Here is a 19215-nt window from a genome sequence, read left to right as displayed (position 1 = left end):
AATTCCCGACGTTGCCGTTGCCTTTTTATACAAATCAGCCATATCTTTGGCTGCTCGGCTTGCCTTTATATATTCTCTATGTACCTCTACCAGAGCCTCATGCAATGGTGGCATCTGGATGGCTTCTCCCTTATTTGTCGCATTCTGATGTCGATCTATCCGATTGACCTCTTGCTGCTCCCGCGGCTCGACAGCTCCACTTAATGATTTCTGGATCATTATCTTATCCCGGTGCTCCTGTGTCATTCTCTCCAACACCTCCTTTAATCTACAGGCCAACCACTCTACTAATACATAAGAAGTGCCGCATTGTAGAATGGCAGCAAGTTCATGTGCTGCTGGAGGGATGCCAAAGAATGCAATTGCTTCCCGCACCGTTGTTACGGACAACTGCCCTTTCTGGATTCTAGTTGTGTCGTTTGGATTGACCCGAGGTACTTGTGTGGGCCGCGTGGCTTGCTCCTTTGTTCTCTGCTTTTTCTGTGTAGGTTCCTCTTGCTGAGCTTGCGGAAAGCGTTGAGACCTTGGCTTTACCCGACGTTGTCGTTGCGTCGGTTGGTCAGGTTCAACAGGTTTCGATTCTTGATTAGGTTGGGGTGGTTGTGAGGTTGGTTGTGGGACAGGTACGGAGTCGGGTAGGGGATTTTGTGTCAACTCTGGAACTAGTGAGGGTATCGGTTGTTGTTGTTCGAGTTCCGGTTGAGTGGCATTGACTTGCGTTGATTCTGCTTCCTATCACTCCTCCCGTTGTACCTATCGTCAGGGTCGGGAAGCTGGTTATGGCTGTGGTAGCCTCTGTTCTTCTTGTCGGTTTTCTGATCTCTGTGTCGGAAAAAGCACCGACAACCAGCGAGCAAAGATCGGCTTCATTGGTTTCCCTGTTTGCACCCCATACAGCTACTCCCGCAAAGCTTCTGCCGACAGCAACCCCCAGTCAAAAACTTCACTTTCGTACGTGGCAATTATGAAGCCGGCTCTCTTTTTGGGCATGTAGTAAAATCGGGGACTAACAAATGCCACTTCTAACAAAAATTTGGCCACTTCACGAAAACATTTGTCCTCCCCTCCTTGTGTTTGAAACGCTTTGGCTGAGGGAGAATATTCTCTGAAATATGACCTAAGCATGTCCTTGTCCATTTTCTGGACAGCATGAAAGCCTTCTCTTTTTAATTCCAATACTCGACGTACCTGTTTGTTCATAATTTTGGAGACATCGATATGCTGCAGAAGTTCTGCAGCACGAGGGTGGGGCTCTGCCTCTGCAACCTTGATGAAACCCTGCAGATTCTTGTTCGCGAGCCACTGGCATAGGTTATTGGAAACAGGGATTGGCATTATTTCTTCGAGAGAGAAAGGTTGGAGTTTTGTAGTGAAAGCGAAGAAAGCTTTAGGCTATGGAGAGGAAGGGCAGAAAACTTTTCAGCATGAATACGCTTCTGTGTCTGTGGTGACACAGAAGATGAAGAAATAGGTTTTAAGGAAATGAATCGTTGCATGATGCCTAGGGAATAGAGAAAGCTACTATAGTCTAAAAATAGTAATAATGGCTCCACTACTCTTTTAATGTGTGCATGCATTATTACCACCAGTTTACCTATAGTGTGACAAAGACTTTCCCAGGATTTCCTTTTCTTATAGTTAGTTACTTTTTGCCAAGATAATAATTAGTTAGTTACTATTTTGTGTGTGTGTGTGTGTGACGTCTACCACGTCATGTTGCGAAGGATGTAACCTGAAAGGGGTTCTCCATTTACCCACTTCAGTAGAATATCACCGGATAGTGTTCCGACTTGGTATGTACCATTTTTGCTATTAATAATCCAGAATGGTCCCGACTCTCGAAATCAAAGCTTCCCAGGCATAGACCCCATTTTTGTTTGAAACACTAACACCGGTTTTCCAATTGCGAACTGTTTCTCTGCATTTTGATAGTGACGATCCACAAATGCTTTCATTTGTCGTTGCTTCAGCTCTAAATCTATCATAGCCTGTATCCAACTTTCCTCTAATAGCAGTAATCCTTCTTTCCGAATTTGTTCCGACTGTAACTCCTCCAACCTTTCTATTGCTTGAATTCGGAGTGTCGGAACTTGAAACTCTATTGGCATTACGTCTTCTAAACCGAATGCCATGCGAAAAGGAGTCGATTTGATAGAAGTCTTATATGAAGTCATATATGCCCATAAGGCACTATTCAGTTTTTGATCCCAATCTGTACGATTTTCATTGACTATTTTCTTGAGTATCATTTGCAACCTTTTATTTGTCGACTCCGCTAGCACATTTGCGTGAAGGTAATAAGGAGTACTTTTCTTATGAGCCATCGCATAATATGTAGATAATTCATGTACAATTTTATTAATAAAATGTGTACCTTGGTCACTTACCAATTCAATTGGACACTCATACCGGCACCATATATACTTTCGTATAGAAATTTTGCTGTTTAGCCTCTATCCACTTAGTGCAGTAATCCGTGGCTACTATGATGTATCGATTCCATATTCGAATCGTTGTTGGTTTCAATGGGCCGACAAAGTCTAATCCCCATTTCTGGAATGGTTCCAAAGGCAAGATGGGTTGAAATGGCATCCTGTCTTTTTCGGTAGGTTGACCCATTCTCTGACATAAATCGCATTTCCGAAAGTATTCGACTACATCCTTCATAACTGTTGGCCACCATAACCCACTGTTCCAAATTTTCCGAGTAGTAATTTCGCTGGCGTAGTGCCCTCCCGTGATACCACAGTGAGATTCTCGAAGAATTATCTTTTTCTCAAATTGTTGTACTGCTCGTCGCCAAATTCCATCAACTCCTTTATGATATAGGGTGTCATTTAAAAGACAGAAATTCCGGCTACGAACCACTAACCATTTTCTTTTGTCTGCTGATAGATGCTCAGGTGGTAACCCTATCGTAAGAAAAATTGTCATGTCTGTAATCCAAGCATCCTCAATCTCCTTAGTTATTTCCTGCACTCGTACTGTGTGTACTCGAAAGAGTTGGCCATCCGGAAAATCATCTTTAACTCCTGTGCCCTCTTCTCCTGACTCTAATCGGCTAAGGTAATCTGCGACGACATGTTGCACTCCCGGCCTATGCAGAATGTCAAATTTAAATTCCTAAAGTAATAACGTCCAACGTGCTAGTTTGCCAGTTAATTCTTGTTTGGATACCAAATATAGTAAAGCAGAGTGATCCACATGGAATGTAAATTTCTTCCCCAAAACGTATTGTCGAAATTTGTTGATATTGTAAATCATTCCCAAAGCTTCCCTTTTAGTTGTCGAATAATTCCTTTTTGTTGTGGATAGTTTCCGACTAGCGTAGTAAACTAGTCTGTACCAGCTTGGTTCGGATAACTGCATTAGTGTGCTTCTGATTGCTACATCAGATGCATCGATGAACACATGAAATGGTTTGTTCCAATCAGGCGGTTGAACCACCGGAACTTTAGAAAGCATTTTCCTTAGGCAATCGTAGGCATCCTACTCCACACTCGTCCATTAGAAAGGTGTTTTATGCACCGCCGTATGTAAGGGAATGGCAACATCAGCAAGATATCTGATCATTCTACTATGCCATCTAATTTGCCCTAAAAATCGACTAAGGCTCTTAGAGTTGGTTGGTGCTAGTGCATCTAATATAACTTTGACCTTGTCTGTGTCAACTGCAATTCCTTCTTGACTGATAATGTGTCCCAATACTGCTCCACTTGTAACTCCGAACGCGCACTTTGCCGGATTCAAGCTAAGCCGACCTTTCCGACATCGTTCTAAACACAATTGCAAATGTTCGAAATGTTTTGACTTGTGACTGTAGACAGCAAAATCATCCAAGAAAACTTGCACGAATGTTGGAATGTACTCAACAAAAATTTCCTGTATGACTCTTTGAAATGTGGTTGGGGTTGTTTTTAACCCGAACATCATTATGACCACCACAATACACCCCATTCGGTGACAAAGGCTGTCTTTTCTTGATCATCTGGATGCATTCTTACCTGATTATACCTGCTAAAGCCATCTAGAAAAATGTACATTTCGTGACCAGCCACTGCATCCAATATACCGCTCGTAAACGGTAATGGAAATGCATCCGTTACTATTGCTGCATTAAGTTTCCGATAGTCGACACATACCCGAATCTTTCCATTCTTTTTCGGTACAACTAGAATCGGACTTAGCCATGTAGCTTTTTTCACAGGACAAATAAACCCTACCTTAAGTAGTTTATCTATTTCTTCTTTGACCTTAATTGCATAATTAGGATTCAAACGATACCTACGTTGTTGAACCGGCTTCGCATCTTTATGCAGATTAATTTGGTGTTAACAAAAAGCTAGATCCAACCCTTTCATGTCTTCGAAGGACCAGGCGAACACATCCTTATACTGTTTGAGGAAACCGATTAATCGTTGCTTGTCAGCTAACAACATGTCCTTGGCGATCAATATTGTTTTTGGTTCAAGCATGTTATCTTCCTTAGCTAAATTGATCTCCTCTAATGCCGAAGCTTGAACTCGTTGAGATACTTTCATTTCTTTTTCGGTAGCCTCTTGCTGAAGGCGGATTCTTTCATTGTTTGATCATCAAGTGGTAAGTCATCCTGTGGATCAACATATGATGTAAGAGCTTGTAATATGTCCACCTTGAACAAGGGAATAATTTTTGGGTTATCATTAAAATAATTATTCTCCTCCACTTCATCCAATCCTTCCATCAGATTGACTGCCTCTGCATGAACCGATAGACATTGCTTACTTGTAGTAATCTTATTTTGGGTGGATACCCGAATTTTATGTTTTCCTTTTCGGAATGTTAATAAATTCTAATTCCAATTTTGCTTAATATTCGCAGTCTTTAACCATGGCCTCCCTAATAGCAAAGGATATGCTCCAGGAGCCTCCAAATGAAGCACTACTATTGATATTTGAAAAGTGTGACCACCTAAAACGACATCTAATTGCCTAATTAATCCGATCGGTCACACCGTGCTAGTATCGGCCATTCTTAACCAAAGTGGACATGCTTCCCATTTAGTGATACCAACCTTGTCACAAGTAGTTTTATTAATTACATTTACTCATGATCCACCATCTACAATAGCCCCATCTATTTCTTGGCCATGGATTATCACTCTTATTGATGGATTCTACTCATCCATAATTGTCAAACTATTACTTGGGTGACTATAATTAAATGCTACATGTTCTATCCCTTTCTGGGAAATCAAAGTTGTCACTTTCTCCGTAAACCGTGGAACCAATTTCAGTAATCCCATCAAGGGTAATGACACTTGGCAATCAGCCAAGATTTTCCAAGCTTCCTCATGTTCCTGTATTGCCATTGCTCCAGTTAGTTCATTAACTTGGTTTATCTCATTGTCCTGCAACATCCTTGACACATTATTTTTATTTGCTTCTTCCACCCATTCCTTGGCTGCTTTTCTAACAACTTCATGGATTTCCCATTCTGATTGTTTACCTTTACTTCTGGTAGTGACCTGCTGAATTTCCGGTATCACCATATTAACGGTAGGTGCTTTTCCTTTGTCTTTAGACGGACATTGATTTGCATAATGTCCATCTTTCCTAAAAATATAGCAGTCCATCTATCCTGCAAATGAATGATCCACTGCCTTCACCTTGTTCATATTGGGGACATCCATCCAGATTTTCTATCTGAGAATCATGTTGAAATTGCCGTAACGCTTTTGGCTTATAGAATTTTTTGTTGTTGGGTCGATTCTGTTTATTCTGATAACGACCTCCTTGTTTTTGTTAACGACTGTTATCTTGCGGTGCTAAAAAATCTTGATCTCAATTCTGTCAATAATCATACTATCGAGCGTCCTCTTGTGTTGGACCTTGATTATCATTTCTCCTATATTCATTCCAGTCATTATTCGGTCGCCTTTCTAAATAATTCCGTTTATCATACCAGTCATCCTCTTGATACCGATTATTGAACCTATTACGGTTATCTTGGTAACCATATTCCGGAAAAAAAATTCGTACCGGCATTGTTGCTTTGTTACGCAAATTATATTCACATTGTTCTACTGAATGGGCCTTAGAGTGACAGATTGTGGAGTGTGTACGTAAACTACACTCGATTGTCGAATGCCCAGTATTCAAACAAGTAGTACATTGTACTGCTTGGCAAAACTGTAACTCTTCCATAGTTGGCAAAGTATGACGCAATGCCGACATATTCATACTCCTTACATTTTTGGGATTTTGACCCATAGCAATGGCCTTATCAATCATTTGCTCAATTGACTGATTTCGGAAATCAAACACCGCTAGTGTTGTTTGTAGTGGTTCACGAATTGCCTCTAGAAAGATATCCTTTAGTTCGTGATCCGGAATTTGTTATTGCTAGGGCCGGACAACAGCCTAACACAGGGTGTCCACTTAAGACACGTCACCAAAGGGTGGTATGGCAGAATGACTTACGACACAACGCTTACTTAGACCTTAATCGATTACTTAGCCATCCGTAATTAACACGCGTAAGATATAACAATGAATACAGAACGGTAATCAACACTAGAAGATTAAGACAATAAACTTTATTAATTATCCGCTCCTGATTACATTGTAACCGGGCCTTTCTATAGGTTTCCGGTGCGAAATACAAAACGGTGCCAACTGGCACCTTTACGGAATTGTTCTGGATCCGGATCGGCATACCGATTCTGGTCCGTCCGTCCACATCTTTTTATATAATAATATGTATATATTAAGACTACTAATTACAAAAGTTCCCAAATAACTATTCCTTTCACACTCTGGTTTGGACCTTCTTAAGCCTTCTTTGCCGGCCGGTAACACATGGCACGCCCGTGGGACAGTACCTTGTACGTCGAACCCACTATCCGACCCTTTTACGCTTCGTCCAAAATGTCCAGAATGCTTTGCTCCAAAATTTCCAATGGCTCATCGGGAATCTGTTGTTGTTGTTGTGGCTGCTTCTATTGTTCCGTTTGTGGCTGTGGCTGCTGCTCCGTTTGTCACTCTGACACCGGCGTTTCCGTCGTTGGTTCCTCCGTTGGAGTTGTCCGTGGCTAACTGACCCCGGCCTGTTCCCCCTCCGGTCTTTGCACTGGTGACGGTTCCTCATCACTAAGGTTGACCGTTGCCGTCTTTCGCGCTTTTTCTTCCCAAAGCCGAGACCACTGATAGCTTTCGAACTGGATTTGAGCCTCCAGCCGATCATCGTCCAGTTGAGCTACGAGCTGCCGGACTTGCACCAATTGTTCATCCGCCAGGGCTGTGAAATCTTCTGCCAGTGATTTATTTTCTGCGGCTTGTTGCTCTTCCTTCAACTGCTTGATGATCCGAACCGTGTTTGCCTCCTACTCCCTATAATGCGACAATTGAGTTTGATAGGTTGTTTGCAACCTCTATAGTACCATTGTCGCTCTTTCCTTGTCCTCATGGTCCTGTTTGTGGAGCTCCATCCGGTCATTCGCCGCTTCCTCCAATAGCCTGGAACTTTCTGCTCGTTCTTCGGCGAGTGCTGTTGTGGCCCTATCAACCTCTTGCCGGAGCTCGGCCATCCATTGCTGATGCTCCGTCTCTAGCTGCTTGTAGTCCCGATGCAGATGATCGAAATCATCGGTCTTCTGCTTCAGCCTTTGGTTGATCTGATGGCGCGCGCGGTCCTCCCGGTCCTTCTGTTGCCGGAGCTCTTCCTTCAGCCGCTCGATTTCCGTTTCCGCCATCTGTCGCAGCTTGTCTTTTTCCTGTAGCACTTTCTCTTTTTCCTCCTTCAGCCGGTCGTAAGCATGATGTCCTTTACGTAGGTTTTCCTCTCCAGGGCGAAGGTTCTCAGCAGTCTTTCTTAATTCTTCTTCGGCCACCTTCTTCAAGTCGCGTTCGCGGCTCCGTAATGCTTCTTGTGCGGCGAGCTGATCTCGTAATTCCGCAAGCTCTTGGGCTTGCGCCGCCTCTTTCTCCGGGACAGTTTGTGTCTCCGGGGTCTTATTCTTCTGTACATCCACCGGAGTCACCGGTGCTTGGATCTGTGTTGCGGTTAAGGCCATTTTGGCCATATCTCCTGTGATTCGATCCAAGTCTTGTTCGAGGCACCGGATCCTTGACCGGGCCGTCTCCAGTTCATCGGTTGTGACGAGCAACCGTTCCGTTTGCGCTCTTTCCTCCGCCTCTATGCATCCGACTACTCCGGCAATTTGGTCTCCTATCCACCGGAGCCATTGGCTGCCGGTGCACTGTTGTTGCGCTTGCACGGAGAGTTGGCTAATGGATTCACTCGCCTGTGGCTGGTCCCGCCGTTCTACGTCAAGCTGCGCTTCTAGTTCTGCCAGTTGACCACTTTGTCGTTCCGGCTCTGAGTGTGTTTCGGCTAGTCGCGCCTTGTCTGCTTGTTCTTGGCCGACTGGGGCGGTTGGCCTTTGTATCTCCGGCTCTTGGGTGACAGGGCTTGCCGGTGCTGCCTGTTGTGCCAGGACTTTTGTGACCGGTTCTGGTGCCTCCCTTGGCGTGGGTTGCTCAGCGTGAGTTGCGGGTGTTCCATCCTTCCATGGGTCCGAACGCTTCCCGGTTGATTCCGCGATGCTCTTCACCGGCCGCCGCTGGAGGTGCTCCGTGGGTTCTTCCGCCATCTCTTCCGCCTGAGTCCCAACATTCATTCTTGCCGCCAAGGTGTCCATTTCCTGTTACCTCGGTCGGTGGAGTGGGCTCTTCAGGGGCCGTGCCGGTGTCTCCTCGTGCGTGTCCATCGGCCGCTTCCGTCTGGCATGCTCCTTCGCCGCCTTCTCTGCTTCGGCAGTCTTCCCCTTAGTGGCCTTGGAGGCTAACAGTTGTTGTCGTTTCGAAGCAGGTTTCGGGGTGCCGTCCGTTGCTCTTCCACGCTTCTTGGTTTGGACGGGCTCGACCGGTGACGCCAACAGGGTGAGCCATTGTGTCACCGCATGCCATATTTTCCGGCCTTCCTTGTCGTCCTTTCCTCTTACTATATCAATGGCCGTACACAGCCCGTCAGCGATCAACACCGGCCAATCTACCTTGACCCCTTCGTACGTTGCGATGATCAAGCTTGCTCGGTTCTGAGGCATGATGGGGGGTCGAGGGTACATGTGGCCGAACTCGTGGAGCACATGGGCAATTTCACGGAATAGCATATCTTCGCCGCCCTGTGTCCTATAGCCCTTGCTGGCTAGAGAGTACTGACCGAAATATTTGATGAGTTGCTCGAAGTAGGATTGTCGATCGTGCAGATACCTCCCTTCAGAAGGCCTATTAACGCACGGATCGCCTCCTCCGTGATCACCTCCGTGTCGATTTCTTTTATAATCTTCTCGGCCTCCTTGTGTGGCGCCGCCTCCATGATCGTTAAGAAACCCTCCAGACCATGCTGTCGTAACCATTTCTTGGCGGCTTCAGACAGCGTTTGGCAGTCCATCTCTGTGTCGAGGTCGGAGAGCGTTGGAGAGGTTTGATGGTGGGAAGAATGTGAGAGAGAAAGTTCTGAGGGAGGGGGTTCTCTATGTGCAAGCTCTCTACGATTTATCTTCACGCGTCGCTCTGCGTCTGTTCTCCTTGGGTTCGCGATAGGAGAAGGTCTCGATGCGTGGGGGTTTTTCTCTCTGCATCTTGGCACCTTTTTCGAGCCTCCGCATGTACAGGTTGTGTACTATAATAGCATTGCGTGCCATGTGGCGGTGTTTTAATGTCCTCGTACCTTTTCGACGTGCCTCTTTACTCCTCGTGTGCATGGCCGTTTCCACTACTCCTTTCCATGATTTATTTGATTCGCTCCTTTATTCTCTTCTTTTTCTTTTCTTTTTTTTCTTTTTTTAAACTTGTGTGGTTATTTTTTCTCCGGTCCTATCAGACCTTTGCCCAAAGCGTGCAACTTGCCGGCCTCTTGACGGTTTTCCGTCGTTCTGCTCTCCTCGGTTGTCGGCTCATGCTCCTCCTTACTGGCTTGGTGGTAGCCATCGTCTTCACTGGTTGCTGTTATGGTTGGCCTGTCGGCGTCTGATTCGGTGGCGGCCTTTCGTTCAAATGGATTCTTAGGCATAGGTCCTTTGAATGGTTTTAGTCTAAATCCGTTGACCCATTTGCCCAGCACTTCTCCGGCAAGTGTCCCCAACTGGTAGGACCCATTGAACTCGCGTGTGATCCAGTACGGTCTGGTCCATCTAAACCGTAGTTTACTTGGCATTTTGTCCATCCGAGTCTGGAACACGAGCCGGTCCCGAACATCTTTCCGTTGTCGTGCCTTTCGGCTCCGGATCGTTGCGTGAGTCGGGTGGGAACCGCCGAGGTTTTGGACTAGGAGAAAGAAAAATACAAATAAGGCTAGTAAAGAATAGGTATAAAGAGTTATAAGATAAGAATCTCGTGAATCCCACGAGTTTAGTATATTTAGTCAATATTTAGGTAGTAAGAGAGAATTATTTTAGCAAATTCGTGAATCCCACGAATATTTTAGATTGATTGATCATTATAGAAAAATAATCAACAAAAACTACAATGTGCTCCCCATCCTTATATAGTGATGGGAGAGACTAAGCATAACTACATGCTTTTTCTAATATGTTCATGCACACTAAATGTGCATGTGATGCTTTTCTAATCCTTGCTTTTATTTGCTAAATATAGTGCTCATGCACGCTAGATGTGCATGAGTCACTTTTTAGTTGCTTGCATTTTTCTATAAAATATTCACGCACTCTAAAAATGCATGGTTTACCTTTTAATAAAGGTAGGCGCAAATAAAGCACTTATAGTTATTAAATCTATTTATAAAACACTAAAGATAAGGTAGCATAATGGTAAAGTTGAGGTTTGGCTACGTGGAGGTATAGGGTTCGAATCCTGCCCTATGCACGTGATAAATATCTTGATATATTATTTTATTTATTTATATGTAATTAAATCGGTTATATTATTTTTACTTTTTCACGTAGTGTACGAAATACACTACGACACCGTTTCCCTTCCGGTGCCGATCTACAAATGCTTTCCGTTTCCGTTGTTCCAATTCCAGGTGCATAATGCTCGCCAGTCGGTGTTCTTCCAGTTCGCACAGATCCTTTAACCGAATTGCCTCCGATTCCTTTTCGTTCAATTGTTCCCGAATCTGAATCCGTAAGCTTGGTACCTGGAACTCGACCGGCATGACTGCCTCCAATCCGAATGCTAACCGGAACGGTGTTGTCCGGATGCTTTTTTTGTACGTTGTCCGGTAAGCCCAGTGCGCACTGTGCAGCTTTGTGTCCCAATCTGTCCAATTTTCATTGACGATCTTCCGGAGGATATTCTGGAGCGTTTTGTTCGTCGACTCAGCTAACCCATTTGCTTGCGGATAGTACGGTGTGCTTCTTTTACGTACTACCGCATAGAACGTCGTCAAACTTTCTACCACTTGTCCAAGAAAGTGCCCTCCTTGGTCACTTATTAGCTCTATGGGGCATCCGTACCGGCACCAAATGCATTCGTATAAGAATTTCGCCGTTGACGCCGCGGTGTTGTCTCATAAGGCTTTCGCTTCCACCCACTTAGTGTAGTAATCCGTCGCGACGATCACGTACAGGTTGCCGGTTCTCATTGCAGGTGGTTTAAATGGCCTGACGAAATCCAACCCCCATTTCTAGAATGGTTCTAGTGGTAGGACTGGCTGGTGTGGCATCCGAGCTTGTTCCGTTGGCTGACCCATTCGTTGGCATAGATCACACTCCTTCGCATACCGAATTGCATCCTTCAATGTGGTCGGCCACCATAGGCCACTTTGCCATACTTTCCTTGCCGTCGCATCTCCGGCGACTCCGCAGTGTGCCTCCGTAGTATCACCTCCTTCTCGTCGTTGCGCACCGCTCATCGCCAGATACCGTCCGCACCTTTGTGGTATAGCGTGTCCTATAATAAACAGAAGTGCCGGCTCTGTACTGCCAGGCGTTTACTCTCGTCCCGGTTCATCTCCTCCGGAGGCAATCCGGTACTCCGAAACTGGTGCATATTAGTTAGCCACTTATCTTCTTGTGCCACCGTTTCATCTGTTGCCGTTTCCATGGTGACTCGAAAAAGTTCTGCATCCGGAAACTCGTCCAGTACTCCGTCACCTGTCTCCCCAGAATCTAACCGGCTTAGATAATCTGCTACCACATGTTGTATGCCGGGTCGGTGGAATATCTCGAATTCGAACTCTTGCAACAACAAAGTCCACCGGGCCAACTTACCGGTAAGTGACGCTTTGGATACTAGGTAGAGGAGTGCCGAATGATCTACATGGAAGGAGAACTTTCTTCCCAATAAATAATGCCTGAAATTTGTCACACTGTAGATCATTCCTAAAGCTTCCCTTTCCGTGGTAGAATAATTTCGTTCCACTTGGGTTAGCTTCCAGCTGGCATAGTACACTGGCCGGTACCACCTTGGCTCGGTAAGCTGCATGAGCGCGCTGCCGATTGCGATATCGGAAGCGTCCACGAACACATGAAACTCTTTACTCGAATCGGGAGGCTGCACTACCGGTGCTTGTGACAATAACAACTTTAGTGCCCGGTACGCCTTGTCTTCGATGTCGGTCCATTGGAACGGTGTTCGGTGTACTGCCGCATGCAGAGGTGTAGCCAGGCCTGCCAAATATCGGAGCATACGGCTATGCCAACGGATTTGTCCTAGGAAACGGCTCAATGCCTTTGCCGTTGCCGGTGCCGGTGCTTCCCGGATTGCTTTCACTTTTTCCGGATCTACGGCAATGCCTTCCTTGCTCACTATATGCCCTAGTAGCGTTCCGCTGGACACTCCAAATACACACTTCGTCGGGTTCAGGCTTAGCTGGTACACCCTACACTTCTCTAGACATAGTCTGAGATGCTGCAAATGATCTTCTTCTCTACTATAGACGGCAAAGTCGTCAAGGAACACCTGCATAAAAGCCGGTATGTATTCGCCAAAGATCTCCATGATGATCCGTTGGAATGTTGTTGGTGCCGTTTTCAACCCGAACATCATCACCACCGCAACAAACACTCCCCATTCGGTGACGAAAGCTGTTTTCTCTTGATCCTCAGGGTGCATCCGGATCTGATTATACCCGCTGAATCCGTCTAAGAAACTGTAGACTTCATGGCCGGCGACGACATCCAAAACTCCATCCGTAAACGGAAGTGGAAATGCATCCGTTACCGTTGACGCATTGAGCTTCCGGTAGTCGACACAAACTCTAATTTTGCCGTTCTTTTTCGGTACGACTACGATCGGGCTCAACCATGTAGATTTCTTTACGGGACAGATGAAGCCAACCCTCAGTAATTTGTCGATCTCCTCCTTGACTTTGGCGGCATAGTTTGGGTTCATCCCGTACCGACGTTGTGCTACCGGCTTGGCGTCTTTGCTCAGATGTATCTGGTGCTGATACAACTGAGGATCCAGGCCTCTCATATCCTCGTACGACCAGGCAAAGATGTCGCAAAACTCATTGAGTGTAATTATCGTCGTTTTGTTCTCTGCATTCATTTCTTTGGCGATGTGCACCGGTTTTGCCTCCTCCGTCGTTCCTTGATTTACCTCTTCTAATTGGGACGCTTTTACGTGCTAGGATACGGCCATTTCCGTGTCCAACACCTCCTGCGCATGCCGTAACTCCCAGATTGCTTCTTTATCCGGTTTCGCTTCGGTTCTGTCCGGTTGCAATAAGTAGAGTGATACCGCTTCCGCGACGTCAATTTCGAATAGGGGTACAATCTTCGGGTTCTCCAGCAAGTACTGTTCTTCCTCTTCGTCTGCTAATCCTTCTAGCATATTGACACACTCCGCATATAACGGTGTCAGATCCTTGCCGGTGCCCTTCCTTGGTTGTGTTGGTACCCCTACCTTCGCTTTTCCCCACCGGAACGTAATCATATTCCTCCTCCAATTCTGCTTGATATGTGTCGTCTTTAACCAAGGGCGTCCCAACAATAATGGGTACACTCCTTCAGCCTACAACTGGAGAACTACGACTGAGATTCGGAATGTGTGGCCCCCGATGGTTACTTCCAAGTTCCGTATTAAACCTGTCGATCGCACCGAACTTGTGTCCGCCATTCGGAGCCAGAACGGACATGGCTCCCACTCTTGGATTCCAAGACCATCGCACGTCTGGAGGCTTATTACATTAACACCGGAGCCTCCGTCTATTATCGTGTCGGGGAGTTCTTTCCCTTTCACAATGGCAGTAATTGCCGGACTGTTGGTGTCCACCACCACCGGTCCCTCCTCCGGGTTTGAGAAGAATGCCGGAGCAGGTGGTGTTCCGCTTGTCGTTATGCCTTCCTTAAGTCCTTCTGTGAATCTTGGTACTAGCTGCAAGAGTCTTCCTAATGGCAGCATGATCTGGCATTCCTGCAATACTTGCCATGTCGCGTTTTCGGACTGACTGCCGCCGGCGAGCTCTTCGGTGTTCTCCTTTTGTTGCGCGAGTTCTGCTACGTTTCGCTCATTGGCCTTTTTCACCCATTCCATTGCTTGTTTCCGGATGGCCTCTTTTGTCTCCCATTCCATAGTCTTCCCCTGCGACCTTGTGGTGACCTGCTGGAGGTCTGCGACTTCGGCGACTACCATGTTTACTCCCGGTTGCTTATCATAGCTCTTTTCCGGACATTGATTACTATAATGTCCTTCTTGCCGGTAGTAATAGCAATATGCTTTCTGGGTACCCAGTGGAGGACCTGTGGTAACCGCGGGGCTCTGGTCCGGTTGGCTGCTTGAGGTGCCTTTTTCCGGTTCACGTGGGTGGCTCCCGTTTTTGAAATGTCGTTTCTTATTAAAGTTCTTTTTGTTGCGGTACCCTTGCCGGGGTTGGTCGTCATACCTCCTGTAATCTTCCCGCTGTTGGTGATACCCGGGGGAGTGATCCCGGTTGTGATGCTCGTACCGTCCATTGTAATCTCGGTACTTGTCGTATCTCTTGTACCGGTCGTAGTTGTCTCGCCGATTGTCGCACCGGACATCTTGAGCCGGTTGATATCGCTCCTCTCGTCGCCAGCGTTCGTCTTCTTCGTCTTGGCTGCTACGTGGCTCGATTTGCCGGACTGGTGGAGCTTGCCGATTCAATAAGTTATATTCGCACCGGTCCATCGTGTGGCTCGTAGATTGGCAGAGTAAGCAGTGCGTCCGCATGGTGCACTCCAGTGATGAGTGTCCAGAATTCAAGCAGGTTGTGCATTGGATTGCTTGCCGGAAACGGAGATCCTCATCGGTTGGTAATGCTCGTTGGAGGGCTCCCATTGTTAGCCAAGAGCTCGTTTTTTCCATTTCTCTAACCCGGTGTCGTAGTGTATTTCGTACACTACGTGAAAAAGTAAAAATAATATAACCGATTTAATTACATATAAATAAATAAAATAAGAATATCAAGATATTTATCACGTGCATAGGGCAAGATTCGAACCTTGTACCTCCACGTAGCCAAACCTCAACTTTACCATTATGCTACCTTATCTTTAGTGTTCTACAAATAGATTTAATAACTATAAGTTCTTTATTTGCGCCTACCTTTATTAAAAGGTAAATCATGCATTTTTAGAGTGCGTGAATATTTTATAGAAAAACGCAAGCAACTAAAAAGTGACTCATGCACATCTAGCGTGCATGAGCACTATATTTAGCAAATAAAAGCAAGGATTAGAAAAGCATTACATGCACATTTAGTGTGCATGAACATATTAGAAAAAAAAAGCATGTAGTTATGCTTAGTCTCTCCCATCACTACATAAGGATGGGGAGCACAATGTAATGTGTGTGTGAAATATTTGGAAATTGGATATATTTCCGAAAACACCAACCGATTAATATAATCGTGGGATTCACGAAAATAATATAATCTATACTTGTGGGATTCACAAGTTTCTTATATCTTTCTTTCAATCTAAATACATATTCTTATCTAAATATTGATTAATCGAATACAATACACTCGTGGGATTCACGAGATTTCTATCTCTCTTTCTAATAATCTATTCATTACTAGCCTCATCTCATATTCTTCTTTCTCCTAGTCCAAAACCCCGGTGGTTCCCACCCGACTCACGCAAACGATCCGGAGCCGAAAGGCACGACACAGTTGGTGAACCCGACGTGAAGGCGGGTGGTAAGGAGATGGAGAATCAACAAGAAGCGATGAATATGATGATGATGATGATTAAGCGGATGCAAGAAGAGCAACGCACAATGTCAGAGATGAAATCGGCAGTAGTGCGGCTTGTGCAAAGAAACGGGGAATTCGACGGAAAGGATGTGTCACGCTATCTCCATGACTACAAGACGGAGATGATGCGATGTGGGATACCGGAAGGATTGCAAGTGATATCCTTCAGTCGGGTAGCCACGGATGAGTTACAAGAAAGAATCTTCAAGATACGGCAACAAAATCCAACATGGGAGTCCTTTGAAGAAGCTATACGAGACGCATATGACTATCTAAGACCGAAGCAGACGAGGACATGGTCCACGAACGGCGGTCAACAGTGGGTGAAAAGCGGCCACCGACTTCCACCGAAGGAGAGCTTCATGCGGAAGGGTTCGGAGATGCATGAAAAGTCGCAAGTCGACATTGAAGGGGAGCTTAAAACCGAACCAAAGTCGAGGCCAACAAAGGACGACGAGGAGGAAGATCGAGGACGAAAGGGTATCCCCACACCGGTTCCAGAAACTTTGGCGGTTGTGCCCGTGCACCAACGTGAGACCGGAGAGACGGAATGTGTCGGCGGAAAATTGGAGGACCGGAAGGGCGACGAGGAAGACAAAGTAAATGAGCACGAACGAAGGGATTCCTTCACCATTGTTTCGGAGACTTCGGTAGTCGAGCCCGTGTGTCGACATAACACTGAAGATAAGGAAAGTGGCGGCAACGAAACGAAGGTCGAAGCCGATGCATACGAAGGAGAGATAGCCAAGGAGGTGGCTATGGGTGAAACAATGGAGGATGATAATACCGAGGATTCCTACCCACTAATTCTAGAGACTTCGGCGGTTGTATTCGAGAACCAACGTGAGACCGGAGAGACAGGAGGTGGCGGCAAGAAAGGTAAAGTCGGAAGCCGGTTCGAATGGAAGGTGATCCGGACGGGATTCCGATCCGAAAGAAAGCCGAACCGCGTAAAAGAGGATTCGACCAAAAGTCGACCCGAAAGAAAGCCGAACCGAAAGGAAGAGAATTCGGCCGAAAGACGACACAAACGAAAGCCGAACCGGGCGAATGAGGATTCGGCCGAAAGACGACCCGAAAAGGGGTCGACTCGGTCAAAACCGATCGACTGAGTCTGACTTGGCCGAACGCGAATATGGATGGAAGCCAACCTAGCCGAAAGCCGATCGGACGAGACCGATCCAGAAAGAAGCTAATCCGACTCAACCGGAGGTTGGACCGGTCGAGGCTGGTGAAAACGAGGAAAAGAAAGCCAACCGAAACCGAAAGCGATAGATCGAAACCGGGCTGGAAGGAGACCGACTCAATCGAAACCGAACAACCGATTCCGATTCGGCCGAATACGAATCCGATCGGAAGCCGATCAAACCGAAAGTCGATCGGACGAGAGCGATCCGGAAAAAAGTCAAGGTTGATGAAGACAAGAAAGAGGCCAGTAAAAGACACTACCACGAATGACAAGGGCCAAGAATATGACGAGAGAGAACAAAGAATATGGTGGATCGGATGGCGACAATGGTTCGGGTGGAAAGAATGGGTCTATTCAAAATGGAGAGACAAAGTTGACATAGCGGGACAAACGGAGGATGAAGGGGAGACAACGAGCATCGGCAACTTCGGCACATACCGGAGGATGTGCGGGTTCGGAGGGGGCGAGTGTCGTAGTGTATTTCGTACACTACGTGAAAAAGTAAAAATAATATAACCGATTTAATTACATATAAATAAATAAAATAAGAATATCAAGATATTTATCACGTGCATAGGGCAAGATTCGAACCTTGTACCTCCACGTAGCCAAACCTCAACTTTACCATTATGCTACCTTATCTTTAGTGTTTTACAAATAGATTTAATAACTATAAGTTCTTTATTTGCGCCTACCTTTATTAAAAGGTAAATCATGCATTTTTAGAGTGCGTGAATATTTTATAGAAAAACGCAAGCAACTAAAAAGTGACTCATGCACATCTAGCGTGCATGAGCACTATATTTAGCAAATAAAAGCAAGGATTAGAAAAGCATTACATGCACATTTAGTGTGCATGAACATATTAGAAAAAAAAAGCATGTAGTTATGCTTAGTCTCTCCCATCACTACATAAGGATGGGGAGCACAATGTAATGTGTGTGTGAAATATTTGGAAATTGGATATATTTCCGAAAACACCAACCGATTAATATAATCGTGGGATTCACGAAAATAATATAATCTATACTTGTGGGATTCACAAGTTTCTTATATCTTTCTTTCAATCTAAATACATATTCTTATCTAAATATTGATTAATCGAATACAATACACTCGTGGGATTCACGAGATTTCTATCTCTCTTTCTAATAATCTATTCATTACTAGCCTCATCTCATATTCTTCTTTCTCCTAGTCCAAAACCCCGGTGGTTCCCACCCGACTCATGCAAACGATCCGGAGCCGAAAGGCACGACACCGGTCGATGACCTGGTCGACGGTGCTTGTGCAAAAGTCAATGACCGTGCATACCGTTCGTAGAGGTTCCCGGAGCGCGGCTAAAAATATAGCCCGCGTTTCTTCCTCCGGAGGTGCGCGGGTAAGCTGACTGTGCACCCGTTGAAACCGGATGACAAATTGTGGGATGCTCTCGCCGGGGTCCTGCCGAATTGTATAAAATAAGCCCACCATTTCTCACTGATCCACCTCCTTCTGGAAGAAATGCAAGAATTTGTCTTTCAGGTCCGCAAAGGTGGTGATGGTCCTGCGATCCTACGTCTGGTGCCATCTGGCGGCCGATCCTTCTACTGTCACATGAATTCGTCTATCTAGATCATTCCTCTTCTGCCGCGGTTAATCGTTCTGACACGTGGTTTGCTTCCCATGTTTGTTCAAATGCGTGAACATGAGCCTCCGCGTCCGGGTCATCCCGATACTTGGAGTACTAGAACGGCATATCGTCGTCCGGTGTCGGTACGCGGGCTAGCGGTGTCGGTGGTCTTTCCTGTTGTTCTGTCGGCGTCTGAGGTCTTAGCCGGTCTTCCTTTGGTGTTGCCAGCTCGACTTCCGGTGTTGGA

At 45.9% G+C, this 19215-nt stretch overlaps 1 protein-coding gene across 1 annotated transcript; it reads right to left on the bottom strand.

Moving 5' to 3' along the window:
* Window positions 1–1844: 1844 nt before the first annotated feature.
* Window positions 1845–2324, bottom strand: LOC147850576 (uncharacterized). Its single transcript, XM_087336805.1, has one exon. The coding sequence runs from the start codon at window positions 2322–2324 to the stop codon at window positions 1845–1847; it is 480 nt and encodes a 159-aa protein (XP_087192931.1).
* Window positions 2325–19215: the final 16891 nt, after the last annotated feature.

Source organism: Azolla caroliniana, unplaced genomic scaffold (assembly GCF_043228905.1).
Source record: "Azolla caroliniana isolate FFs.n. ecotype wild unplaced genomic scaffold, voAzoCaro1.0.p SCAF_21, whole genome shotgun sequence".
Classification (NCBI taxonomy): Eukaryota; Viridiplantae; Streptophyta; class Polypodiopsida; order Salviniales; family Salviniaceae; genus Azolla; species Azolla caroliniana.
The sequence above is the reverse complement of the archived record's forward strand: the minus strand, read 5'-3'. Positions and strand labels throughout refer to the sequence as shown.

Coding starts and splice junctions, on each gene's coding strand:
- LOC147850576 (XM_087336805.1), bottom strand. CDS start 2,324: ATGGCTCATAAGAAAAGTACTCCTTATTACCTTCACGCAAATGTGCTA.